Source organism: Puma concolor, chromosome C1 (genome assembly GCF_028749965.1).
Source record: "Puma concolor isolate L17-30 chromosome C1, mPumCon1.1.hap2, whole genome shotgun sequence".
In the NCBI taxonomy this organism is placed as follows: domain Eukaryota; kingdom Metazoa; phylum Chordata; class Mammalia; order Carnivora; family Felidae; genus Puma; species Puma concolor.
This window is the reverse complement of record NC_141674.1, coordinates 135,111,713-135,125,883: the sequence shown is the minus strand read 5'-3', so window position 1 is coordinate 135,125,883 and position 14,171 is coordinate 135,111,713. Positions and strand designations below refer to the sequence as shown.

Here is a 14,171-nt window from a genome sequence, read left to right as displayed (position 1 = left end):
GTTCTGGAAGATAATTGAAGTCTTGGCATGAATCCTAATGGATAGTTAAAAGTTGGTCCGAATGTGTTGTTTGAGGAAATTGGTGATTATTTTGTCATTGCCCATCATAATGGGGTTATTCATAAGCAAGAGATGTGGGGAAAAGAAGCATTTCTGCCTTTAAAATAACATTAAATAAGTAATTTAATTTAAATGGAGATTGATTGATAAAAGTTGAATATAACCTGTGTTCACAAGACAGAGTAAGATGAGCAGTACTCAGACAGAATCGAGGGAAACTGATGTCAGGAATAGGTAGTAAATTGGCTGACAGTTCCAAAAGTGTTTATAGAGTTAGTTGTCTGTGTGTGTGTGTGTGTGTGTGTGTGTGTGTGTGTGTGTGTGTGTGTGTAACACAGACAGAGAGAGAGAAAAGGATTGAGAGAGATTGAAAATCAAAGAGCTTAAAAAATTGTGGTTTCACTCTTTCTATTTAGCCATGCTTCCCAATGCCACCTTTCCAAAGTTGTCTGACCTAGAATAGAATATTAAGCACATATATGTACTATCTATTAATATACTATCCATCATTTGGGATATTCAAAATCAGTTTCATTTATTCTTGAACAACTGAAGATTCAGAGTCAAGACAGCCAACTATACACCAGTAAACCAACAAATAATCTTAATGTTAGGAAACTAAATTGACAAAACTATTTCAGAGTCAAGACAGCCTAATATAGACCAGTGAACCAACCAACTAATCTTTTTTTTTTTTTTTTTCAACGTTTTTATTTTATTTTTGGGACAGAGAGAGACACAGCATGAACGGGGGAGGGGCAGAGAGAGAGGGAGACACAGAATCGGAAACAGGCTCCAGGCTCTGAGCCATCAGCCCAGAGCCTGACACGGGGCTCGAACTCACGGACCGCGAGATCGTGACCTGGCTGAAGTCAGACGCTTAACCAACTGCGCCACCCAGGCACCCCCCAACCAACTAATCTTAATGTTAGGAAAGTAAGTTGACAAAACTAATTCTGAATAGTCTAATGTGTTTGAAATATAGGCATAGCACAAATATGTTATTAGTTATTGATTCAATTTGAAAAATCATAATTCAACTTTTTAAAATTCACAATTAATATATATTTTATGTAAAAATTTTAAGACACCTTAAGGCATTGATCAAATATAATTATGTATATATTTGCACATATATGATCACATATCTAATTGCATGTCTATATTGATATTAAACACACACTCACATAGCTCCATTTTCAGCCCAACTTCTGCCATGTTTCATCAAATACTTCAGAGAAAACATTTGCATTTGCTATATCACAAATACACAGCTCTTTTTTTAATTAATTAATTAATTGATTTTGAAAGAAAGAGGAGAGAGCATGCATGAGCAGGGGAGGGACAGAGAGAGAGGGAAAGAGAATCCCAAGCAGGATCCACTCTGTCAGCATAGAGCCCAATGCAGGGTTCAAACTCAAAAACCGTGAGATCATGACCTGAGCTAAAGTCAAGAGTCGGGCACTTAACCCCCTGAGCCACCCAGGCACCCCAAATATTCATCTCTTTTAATTATTTATATGTACTTTGTTTGTTCCATAATACAAATTTATGGAAAATAAATACAATTGCTTTCCATTTCACTAGACAACTACACTTTGCCAGGCCTTATATGAAATCCTAATAAAACAGTGAGTGAGACATAGCCTTCCCTTCAAATAGCTTACAGTTCAATAAGAGAGAGAAAAGGAAACAGGCAACTTTAGTGTGATTATTGAAAGAGGCAATTTAGAGATAGAGGCAAGGTCAAGCTACTAGGGACACACAATAAAGGATTAACCTGATTCAAATTTGAGGAATCAGAGAAATACTTCACAGAGAAAATGCTAAGTTGAGACCCAAGTAATTAATTTTGAAAACAAGTTATTGTTACATCTAATTAAATTGAAAAAATCGTCTTTCTCTATAAACAGCAAACATACATATATTTGTTAACATCTGAATCAACAATATAATTTTAACACAACTTTAATATCTTAGTATTAAATCAATTGACAGACACGTCTTTTCTGAACAAACCCTAGTCTCAAAAGCAATGTAAAGGTATGTATGATATAATAAAGAAAATACAAGTCATGACCCCTAACTTCAAAGCATTTACAATCTAGCTGTGGAGCAAGTCTATTACCCATGAACTAGGGGTGAACAACACAAAAGAGTGCTGAGATGAAGGAAATAATTGTCACAGAAAATCCAAGCTCCTTCAGGGTAAGAGCCCTATCTTAATCATGTTACCACTCCTAGCCTGAGGGTATGTTATTTGAGAACAGATAATAAATAAGATAAATCAGAGATCATGAGAGAAGTCTATAGACTTGATGTTATAGAAAATAGGAAGCTCTTAAATGCCTGGACAAGGAAAATGAAGTAATGAAGGTACTGTTTAGAGAAGATTGGTGTAGAATTGCTACACAGGATCATTGGAAGGGGCACAGTAGAGTACATGGGAGGGTTGGTGGAGGGGCGGTGAGATCAGAAGAATTGAAGGCCTGGGCAAGGATGTGTGTGTGTAACCATAAAGAAAAATGTGGGTGGGGCGCCTGGGTGGCGCAGTCGGTTGAGCGTCCGACTTCAACCAGGTCACGATCTCGCGGTCCGTGAGTTCGAGCCCCGCGTTGGGCTCTGGGCTGATGGCTCAGAGCCTGGAGCCTGTTTCCGATTCTGTGTCTCCCTCTCTCTCTGCCCCTCCCCCGTTCATGCTCTGTCTCTCTCTGTCCCAAAAATAAATAAACGTTGAAAAAAAAAAAATTGGGGCGCCTGGGTGGCTCAGTCGGTTAAGCGTCCGACTTCAGCCAGGTCACGATCTCGCGGTCCGTGGGTTCGAGCCCCGCGTTGGGCTCTGGGCTGATGGCTCAGAGCCTGGAGCCTGCTTCCGATTCTGTGTCTCCCTCTCTCTCTGCCCCTCCCCCGTTCATGCTGTGTCTCTCTCTGTCCCAAAAATAAATAAATGTTGAAAAAAAAAATTAAAAAAAAAAAGAAAAAAAAAGAAAAATGTGGGTACCACACACATTGCAGAGAAACTGGTTTGGAAAATGGTGACTTATTTGATGGGCCATAGACAAAAAAAGAGGATCCCAGAAAATTTCTTCTAAGCCTGGATGCATGTTTGCCACTCATAACGATAGGCTTGATAGAAAGGGAAACCAGTTTTGGAAGAAGGTCCTGATGGGTTCAATCTGGGAGATTTCACTTCTGAGATGACAAGGAGACACAGTAGAATAAATGACTAGTTAACACTTTAAGATAGAGGATAAGAGGCACGCCTGGATGGCTCAGTTGGTTGAGCATCCAACTTCAGCTCAGGTGATGATCTCATGGCTCATGAGTTCAAGCCTCGAATCAGGCTTGCTGCTTTCAGTGTGGAGCCCACTTTGCATCTTCTGTTCCCCTCGCTCTCTTCCCCTTCCCCACTCACTCTTTCTCTCTTAAAATAAAACAAATAAACAAAAAAATATATAGAATGAGATAATGAAAAGAAAAAAGTATAGATCTGTGTATTATAAACTTGAAAGTAAAAACAAAAGCCATTAACAGCTTCATTTGTGCATTAATTTAACACACATTTACTGAGTTCTTAGCATGTTCTAGCAAGTGCTACAATCATGGAAATGGAGTTATGGACATAGGAGACAATACCTCTGCTCTCACAGAACATTTTATTTTTTTTTTTTTCAACGTTTATTTATTTTTGGGACAGAGAGAGACAGAGCATGAACGGGGGAGGGGCAGAGAGAGAGGGAGACACAGAATCGGAAACAGGCTCCAGGCTCTGAGCCATCAGCCCAGAGCCCGACGCGGGGCTCGAACTCACGGACCGCGAGATCGTGACCTGGTTGAAGTCGGACACTCAACCGACTGCGCCACCCAGGCGCCCCTCACAGAACATTTTAATGAGGTAACAAACAAATAAAAAGAAATTGTATAATATGCCACATGGTAGCAAGTTCTATGGAGAAAATAATTTAGGGTAAGAGAAAAAAGTGTGATGGAAATAGTGGATTTTCTTGTTTGTTTATTGTTTTTAAGGAATATTATGAAAGATCCATCTTTTTTCAAGTTTACTTATTTATGTTGAGAGAGAGAGAGTGTTAGAGAGCACCAGGGAGGGGCAGAGAAAGAGACAGAAAGGATCTCAAGTGGGCTCCATGTTGCCAGTGCAGAGCCTGATGAGGGGCTGAAACTCACAAACCTGTGAGATCATTACTTGAGCTGAAATCTAGAGTCAGATGCTTAACCAACTGAGCCACCCACATTCCCTGGAAAGACCCATCTTAAAAGATGATATTTGAATAGAGATTCCAAGCAAATGAAGAATAAGCCTTGCAAGTTTCTGGGCCCAAAATAAATGATTTTGTACCAGGCAGAGGAAAGAGCTGGTGTAAGGGTCCTGTGAGAGAAGTAAGGAGGTCAGCTTGGCTGGAGCAGAATTAACGAGGAGAAGAAGGAGAAAGGTGAGGCCAGAGCCATAGCTGACACCTGTAGAATCTGGCGAACCCAGGATGATTTTCGGTGTTTTCCCTGCAAGATGCTGGAGGCCAGAAGGAATTTGAAGTAAGCAGTGGCATCACCTAACTTACATTTTAACAAGATCACTCTGGCTGTTATGTTGAAAATAAAACGTAGAAAGCAGGGGTAGAAGTGGCATGTTAGTTGGAGCCGATTGCATTCAATCAGGTGAGAGATGGCATAGTGAGAAGAGAGCTGATTCTGGATATATTCTGAAGGTAGAGCAAACAGCCTAACAGACGTTTAAGTTTATTTCATGAGAAAAACAAAGGAGACAAAGATGACTTTAAAAGTTTTGACTGAAGAACCTGGAAGAATGGAGTTAGTTTACTCCATCTAATAAAATGGAGCAGATTGAAAGTAGCAAGTTTGGGAGAACATCAGGATCAGTTTAGGATATGTTAAGTTTGAGACGTATGTCCGATATATAAATGAATATGCCACAATATATAGTACTAGAGTTTAGAGCAGTGGTCCATGCTGGAGAAGCGGTTAGTGTAACACAGTACATAAAACCATAGCACTGAATGATACACTGTAGGGAAGAAATATAAAGAAAAGGAAAAAGAAAGTTAAGAAAAAGAAGTTAAGTTGAGCTCTAAGACGAAGATGAACCAGCAAAGGAAATGGAAAATGGATGTCTATTTAATTAATTGGAGACCCGTGAGAAAGTAGTTTACTGGTACTTATATAAGGAAAATACTTCAAAGAGACATCAGATGGGTTAAATTCTCAGATCTAATGAAAGAAATGAGACTTTACCAATGGATTTAGTACTATGGACAAAATTGATGACCTTGATAGGAGATTGGTGGTTGGGATAAAAGCCTAAAAAGGGGTGCCTGGGTGGCTCAGTCAGTAGAGCATCCGACTTGGGCTTACATCATGATCTTGCTCCTCATGGGTACAAGCCCTGCATCAGGCTTCATGCTGACAGCTCAGAGCCTGGAGCCTGCTTCAGATTCTGTGCTTCCCTCTCTCTATGCCCCTCCCCCTGCTTGCACTCTGTCTGTCTCCTGTCTCTCAAAAATCAATCAATCAATAAATAAACATTAAGAAAAATTTTTTAAGAAGCCTAAATTGAGTTGGTTCAACAGATAAAGGAGGAGAGAAATTGACAACAATAGAGGTAGGCAATTCTTATAAGGAATTTTTATTCTAAGGCAAAGAAAGTAATACAGTGGAGATGGGAGATCTAGGACATGCAAAATTAAAGAACATAAGAGAACTGAGCTAGATAAATAAACATTTTTGGTGCTGAGGATGAGAAAGCCCAAAAAATGAACTTCATTCATTTTACTTACAATGTTTCGGGCATTCTTCTAGTCATTAGGATACAACAATAAAAAAAAAATGGAAACAAAAAATTCCTGCTTTCACAGATTTATAATCTGCTGGTAAGGGATTAATTTTTTTCTTAAAAAATTTGCCAAAATTTGCAGTAAGCCCCAAATAATCTCTGCTTCCTGTTATTCACAGCCCGGTGTAGTCCTTTCTCCTTGAGTGTGGACTGGATTAAGTGACTTAATTCTGACCAAGAGAATATGGAAACGTTGACAGGATATCACTACCATGAGTAGGTCACAAGAGATTTTGCCTTCTATCTTGCTAACAGAATCCCTTGCCTTCTTAGTTTGCATGCTTTGAAGAAGGAAGCTGCCATACTGGCAAAGTCTATGTGGCAAGAAACTAAGAGCAGCCCCTGGACCACATCCCTGAAGGAGCTGAACCCTGCCAACAGCCATGTGCATGAACAGGAAAGCCAATGGCTTCCCCAGTCAAACCTTCAGATGTGACCCCCAATTCTGACTTAACGTGTGATTGCAATCTTTTGAAAGACTCTGAACTAAAGGACTCTGCTAAGCCACACCCAGATTCCTCACCCACATAAACAGGAGATAATAATGTGTACGGTTTCAAGTTGGTGAGTTGGGAATCATTTATTCTGTAGCAGTAGATAAATAATACAGTATTGCAGGGAAATCATCACTTACCAATTGTTCCAATGGAGGAATGACATCTTTCAAGACATGTTGTGAATGATTCCTCCTGTGTCGGGATATCTGCAAAAATATTGACATTAGATATTATTATATTATTTTTCTCAAAACAAGCTTTAAATGATTTAAAAGAGCATATTTTAGTAAAAGTACACAGATACATAACCATATTCAGATTCATTCAAGAAGTCAAAGTAGATATAAAATGAAAGGTAAATGTTTTGGACGTTAACTAATTTGAATTAAATGTGTACTCAAAGATGCTGGCTGCAACAATATCTCCTGTTCCACATACTTCTTTTACCACGTAACCTTGATACCCTTCCTCGCAAGTGGTGGGTCTATGTTCTTTCATTTTGAACCTGGGAAGAGCTTTATGGCTGTTTCAATAAAAAAAAAAGTATGGCAGAAGTAAGTGACACTACATGATTTAAAATATTAGAGCAAAATAATGTCATGTTCTTTTAGAACCCTCTCATTTGGAAAATATTCACCATGTTGTGATGAAGCGCAAATCATCTCACACAGAGAGAGCACAAGGAGAGGCCTTAGGTTTTCTGGCTAAGAGGCTAGCTGAGGTTTGAGCTACCAACCGCCAGTCATAGGAGTATAGTATCTTCTGATGTTTCCCTCTGCCACCTATTGAGTCACCCCTCCCCCCACCACCATGTTTCAAGACCTAGTAGAAGCCTCAAACACTGTGTAGTAAAATAGGCTGTTCCCGATATGTCTTATCTGAATTTTTGACCAAGTTCTGTCAGCATAAAAAAAAAATCAGTGTTTTATACCTCTGTATTTCAGGGTGAGTTGCAATGCTGTAATAGTAACTGGAACAAAATATTTAATATTGAAACATTTTGTGTTTATTATATGAGCTCAGCTTTTTCGGAGTCAATGTTCTATTAATTTTCATGTCTTCTTCTACAGATGTATTTAAACACACAATAATAAATAGCTAAGTGTTTTAGGAACAGCATTTTAAAAATGCCTTATTGTTGTTTCTACCAAAGCATCAAAGGCAGATTCTATAATAAAACAAAAAGAGAAAAAGAAGGAATTTATAATGAAATCCTGTATTGTTTGATAACTTCAACAGAAGCTATAATTAATAATACTATTTTACTAGATAGGAATTTTCCAGTATTTTACATGAACAAGAGAAAGGAGGGTAGGGAAAGGGGGACAGGACAGGGGAGTAGGAAAAGAAAGAATGAGAGAAAGAGAAAGAGAGAGACTGGGGGATGAGTGTGAGGTATTAAAGAAATAAAGTGGGTCTGCCAAGTGCCTAGAAAAGAACTTTGGATGTCTTTGAATCTGGTTAGTGGCACATGTAACTGACTGAAGGAATTAAATCAATGTCTGTTAAGATTTTGAGAGAATTGTATTACCAAAGAAAACAGAAGCCTGACCTAAAAAAACCTGTGACTCCATACAACCCTTGATCCCCATGTTTGCCCCACAAAACTGCATTATGAAGGCAGTACAACCTCCAAGGAAACCATTCTCTTCAAAGCTCACTTTAGATGCGGCCAGTGGGGGATAGCAGAGAAGGAAGAGCCTTGTGGAGAGCAGCGCCAGAAACCTTGGAGAACAATGGACATTGGGAATTATCCCAGAAAGGAGAGCCAGGAGAGCCAGGAACTGACTCTGCAGCCAGGGCAAGGGTCTCACAGGGCCTGCCCAGCAGGCTTTAATGATCATTCTGTCAAGTGACTGTTGGCTGTTTACCATTTATTTCCTTTACAAATGAGAGTCTTTTGTTTGCTTGTTTCCTGTTATGGAGTTCTTGCTCCACCATTGCCTGTTGGATGTGATGGGAAAAACAGAACAAAGAACTTATTTTTCAAGTTCTAAACCCTTAACCCCCTGGAGAGAAATTGACCTGATGGAGAGAGTTATGTTTATCACCAGCTATGCTGATATTGGAGTTTGATGTGGTAACTGCATTAGAGTTTTGGTTGTCTTCTTTGGGGAGGCGGAAAGATATTGGAAGGCAGATGTGAACTGATAATAGGGTGAAGGGGAGGGAGGACTGTGACAAACCCTGATGCTTCCTCACCAAAATTCTGTCCTTTTTCTAGGGCACATACCTAGACTGCATTTCTCAGCCTGCCTTGCAGTTAGGAGTGGCCACAAAACTAATTCAGACCAATGGGATGTGAGCAGAAACAATGCGAAGCTCTCTCAGTTGAAGGCTACTAAGCAGTGAGTGCTTTCCCTCTGTGTTCCTTCTTTCCTCATATGCTGGCTGGGAGTAAACATGGAGAGAGGCCCTGCAGGACGATGAAGATGCAAGACGGACGAAGACTGAATCACCATGTGGAGAAAAGCCAAACATAGGCCAGGAAAACTCATTTTGTATTAGTTAACAAACTTGCTATGTTGGAATAATTTTATACTTAGAGAAAAGCTGTAGCAAGAGAGCTCCTGTAGAATTCTAACTGCAATGTAGTGAGAAATAAACTTCTATTTCTTGGAGCCATTGTGTATTTCAGAGAATTTTACAGCTGCTAGCATTACCTTAAATAAAACCACGATAGTTGATCTTAATTCATTTTGAAATGAATATATATTATATAGTATATAGTATAATTATACACATTATTTAGTGTATATTATATAGTATATGTTATACATTATATTACATATTATTATATATGATATATGATATTCATATATATTTGGTATTTAAGCTTTTTTAAGGAACCAGGCACTTATTTTATACTGCTATACATTTGGAACTTACTTCTCTTAACTGTTAGTCATTATATTAAGATTTATTATCTTCACTGAAAATTTTATATGTCTTACATTCAATTTACAATGGTGGAAGAGTTCTGGGATTTTTGTTGTTGTTGTTCCATTTCTTCGAAACCTGTTGGATTTCCAGTCTTTAGTCCTGTCTTCGGCTAAAAATCATTCTCTTTGCATATAAAACATCTCAAGCTTTAAATGTTAGAGAAAGTAGTATCAAGCAAATGTCTCTACAATACTGATGAATAAGCACTGGGCATTCTCTTATATCAGCCTTACCATTTCTTCTATGGCTAACCCATGCCTTCCTTTGTCCTACCACTACTAGATTTTGATGGGTGTACTGGCCCATCATCCTCTCCATATTCTCTTCCAGTTGCTATAGAAAGTTTTCCTATAAGACAATGCTTTAAGATGTGTTGTGTATGTATTGCGAGAGGCACAAGAGATGACTTTAGCTGATGAATGTTTTAATTTTAGTTATCATTTACACAGTCTTAAGGTTTAGCAGAAAAACCTATCACATAAAGACATTTAACTGGTATGAATATATTTTCCATTAAAATAGAGTATAAATGATACAGTTAAACAAGTAATATGTAGTATGCAACATGAACATGGAAAAAAAAAAACCTACAAACGTAGTAAGTGAATGACTGAAATTTGGAAAAGAAGTTTTAATGAGAATTCAGAACAGAAATGACCAGTTACTGAGCACATCCTTAGTTCACCCTTGAAGGGAACTGTTGGGTCCATGGTATAGACAAGAACTCGAATTGAAAAATGGTACAGTATTATTGTCTGTAAACATGTATTCAGTGCTTATTATTTGTCAGGCACTGTTCTAAGTATTTTACATAAATTAACATACTTAATTGTCACTCCTTTTTCATAAATGTAGAAACGCAGACACAGAAAGTTTCAGTAACTTTAAAAATCCAGAGCTAGTCAAAGGCAAGGGTGTTGTTTAACCAGTATCTAAGCCTTTAAATATTGTACTTTATTGCTTTGCCAGGAATATAATGTATACGCATAAAGGCAGTCATTACATTCTTGGGGAACTACAAAGTTGAGATTTCCTGCATGCATAAGGGGATATTTCCAAGGTACAAATTTGAGTCAAACTTACAAATTTGTACATGTTTACACAGGAAGCTAGAATCAAGTTTCAAATCTGGTATGAATCATCTTAATTTTCCTTTAGGGAAAGTAATATTGCTTATCATTCCTAAATCAATAAGCTAGCCAATCTATCATGTTCAACCAAGTTATGGAGATGCAGAGGAAAAAGAGAACTTTCGTCACCTGTCTTTTGCTTTAATGCTCTTCTCGGTTAAGCATTAGGCACAGAAATGTGTTATCATCCCAAATCAGATTACTCTGACTGAGACTTATGATTTAGGAAATCTGGATCCAAACCTGCCTAGTTGTTATACACAGATATGACAAAAAGTTAAGATATTCTAAGACAGCTGTTGTTATGTAATTTACTTAACTGAAATAATAATTTAAAGAACACTTGAAGTCAATCAAAACTTTATGAGGTAAGTTTGAAGGAAACAAAGGCTCTCCTAAGCCATACGTAGTATAAAATAACAGAAAATCTTACAGATTTGTACATGTTTATCTATCAATAGCTTATTATTAGTATCTGAAAATTTTGCTAATTTTTACAGGACACTTTCTTGAAAAATATTTCTGCCTAGGACATCAGATGTTCTTATTAACCATTCATTTAGCCAGTAAACATTTCTTGTTTAGTACCTAGTAGTTTCTAATAGTAGATGCTCAAAACATACTTGTTTGTTGATGTTATGAAATACAGCTAATGCTAGTATTGCAAAAAAGAGTACTTCATTTTGGACAGTCCTAATTTTTTCTCATGAACTTCAGGACTTTTTAAATGTATCTGATACCAAAAACCTATGTTTTGCTCTGTGAATTACTTCTGGAAACATTTCAGAGTATTAGCAATGGTGGGCTCCATTTTTCAATCTTAGATCCTTCTTACTTTCGCAGGAATTCTTTTAATTTTTCTTTTTTTTAGGGTTTATTCATTTTTCAGAGAAGGAGAGAGACAGAGCATGAGGGGGAAAGGGGCAGAGAGAGAGAGAGAGAGAGAGAGAGAGAGAGAGAGAGAGAAAGAGAAAGAGAGACAGAATCAGAATCTGAGCTGTCAGCACAGAGCCCGATGTGGCGCTCAAAGTCACAGGACCATGAGATCATGACCTGAGCTGAAGTCAGACACTTAACCACCTAAGCCACCCAGGCATCCCTGTGGGAATTCCTAAGTAACCATTAAATTTGGAAAACTTGAAGAGCAATAATAATATCAGTAGCTTGATACTTTAATACATTATTTTCTCTGTGAGTTACAGAAGCATTTCTTCTGAGGAAGGCTTAAAATATGGCTTTTATGTATGTTTGTTCTTTCTTGTTTCCAAATGTTCTGAAATAGTATATAGATCCTTCCTCTAAACATAAGTGGACATGTATGTATGTCTACCACATATTTATCTAAGTGTCCACAGCCTGATTTTTTTTCCTAGTTTTTACACTCTTGCATTATGAAATGTTGGTTTCAATACTATTTTCCAACTCCCACAGCCTGATTTTTTTTTACTAGTTTTACACTCTTACATTATGAAATGTTGGTTTCAATATTATTTTCCAATTCCCATTTGAGAATTTTATGAATTGCTACTTTTCAATTTATTTCCAGTATTTTGTAAAAAGAAACCTTAACCATTTAAAGTATATCTGGCTTATGTACTAAGAATGTTACTTCAGGGGCTCCTGGGAGGCTCCGTGGGTTAAATATCCAACTTCAGCTCAGGTGAATTTGAGCCCCATGTCAGGCTCTGTGCTGACAGCTCAGAGGCTGGAGCCTGTTTCAGATTGTGTGTCTGTCTCTGCCCCTCCCCCACTTATGTTCTCTCTCTCTCTCTCTCTCTCTCTCTCTCTTTCTCTCTGTCTCTGTGTCTCTCAAAAGTAAACAAATAAACTTTAAAAGAATGTTACTTCACAGTTTCTTTCAGAGTGGACTCCATATGTCTTAACTATTTTCTGTCACGGTATTCTGCATCTTAAACAACTGAGCTTTACCAATAAATACCTGAGCTGTTGGCAGTCCCTCCTCTGAAGAGAAGAAAAAGTGAGGCCTTATCTTTCTGCAATGATGCCATCTTCCTATTGATTTATAATGTTCAGTAAATAGGGATGATTTGTAGCTACCATTGGGAAAAAAAGTCTTGAAATACAAATGACTTCTGACCTGGATTTTTGGAACCCCATATCAGATGAATATATCACTGAACTACTTTTAGATCAGATGAGTTTCTCCTTCTTTGTTTCCACCTACTAGTCTCCCCACTCCTTCTTGGCCCCTTCTCAGGTATGTTAGCTTCATAATTGTGCAAAACAAAGTGGAAGAATGTAGTACTGAGGGTGTGCAATGCATAGTTTTCTTTAAATTCCTTTTTGTTCTTACTATATACATCATAATTAAGTTTTCTAGATACATTTTCCACCAAAAAGAAAAATTAAAAAGTCATTTTTTGGAAGTGTCTTCTTTTTTTCCCTTCCATTTCTTCTTCATTCTAATCTATTTAAAGAATATGAAACTGATGGGTGGGACTAGTACTTGGTATGAAGTAAAAATAACAGAATTTGGGCATATTATTTTCCTGGTATAGGAAGGTCTCCTATGAAAGTTATACATAAACATGAAACATTCCACATAGCTCTGATTTTAAATAGATTACCATTTTTGATGAACGTTTATATCTTGTGGCTTAGAGTTGAAATAAAAATTGCTTGAATAAAAGCATTAGTTCGCTCCAGCATTTTCCCAGACACGTACATTTTCTGAGGCGTACCACCCATTAGCAACCTCCCTGGATACTTGGATTTAAAAACAGAAATAAATTTGTGGTCAAGTGTAGTTGTTATCTTCACAGTTTCTCAAAAGCTCCCCCCAACTCCTTCAATATATCCCAATTCTTATGTTCAAATCTTCATTTGTTTGGCCAAATTCTTTTTGTTTTAAGCTATTACAACCAGAAATTAAGAAAAGTTCATTTAGTTGTTACAATATAATAAACATCAACCTAAATGATGGCTGCATTTTTTAAATCATGTGTATGTGGGAGATAACTGCTTTGGATGGAAAAAAAAGATAATATATGAAGATATTATCCTATCATGCATTTAATCTTCTAATTTTGCCCGTTGGTGGAGACATGCCAGTTCACACATGTAAAATCATAATTACTCATCCACTAACTATATGTATTTTTCATATTCTTAATAGGAAGTAATGACATTAACCATAGAGAAACCAATTTCTTCTGTCTTGTTCCTTTTTAATGTACCACAGGTATATTACTTCACATTTAAGATCGCCTCCTCCCTCTGCCCGTGATATCATTCAATTCTCATAGTGGGCACTCATAAGCAAATGCTCCCCTTTTTGTTTGTTTGCCTCTTCCATAAGCCTCTTTTGCTCCATCTTGTCAGTCAGAAATCTGACACTCTTTATTTCCCTACAGGAAATAAAAGGGAAAGATTCAAAAACACTCTGGAGGACATATTAAAGTTTTTCAGGTTTGTTGTTCGTTTTTTGTTTTTTCAGTTTGTTGACTATTCTTTGGTCAGCATCTGGGCCATCTGTGGTGTTCACCAGCCTTTCAATCCTGGGCCAGGTCTAGGTGAGTTAAGTTCAGCTTCAACCACACTTTATTATCTCCCAGATAGCCAAAGAGAAGCACCTACTGGAATGATTTAACTTCTTAATATTTCTCCCTTGATTTATTTAGTCCCAAACACATGTTCCTCCAAGAAGAAAATCAA

The 14,171-nt window shown here is 37.5% G+C and overlaps 1 protein-coding gene across 3 annotated transcripts in view; it reads right to left on the bottom strand.

Annotated features, from left to right (window-relative positions):
* The window catches only part of ARHGAP15 (Rho GTPase activating protein 15), a 617,790-nt gene that overhangs the window by 536,892 nt on the left and 66,727 nt on the right, over positions 1 to 14,171 (bottom strand). For all 3 annotated transcript variants that reach the window (XM_086718493.1, XM_086718494.1, XM_025912351.2), the window contains one exon: positions 6,561 to 6,629. In XM_086718493.1, the coding sequence (XP_086574619.1) occupies positions 6,561 to 6,629 (69 nt within the window). The remainder of the gene's footprint in view (positions 1 to 6,560; positions 6,630 to 14,171) is intronic.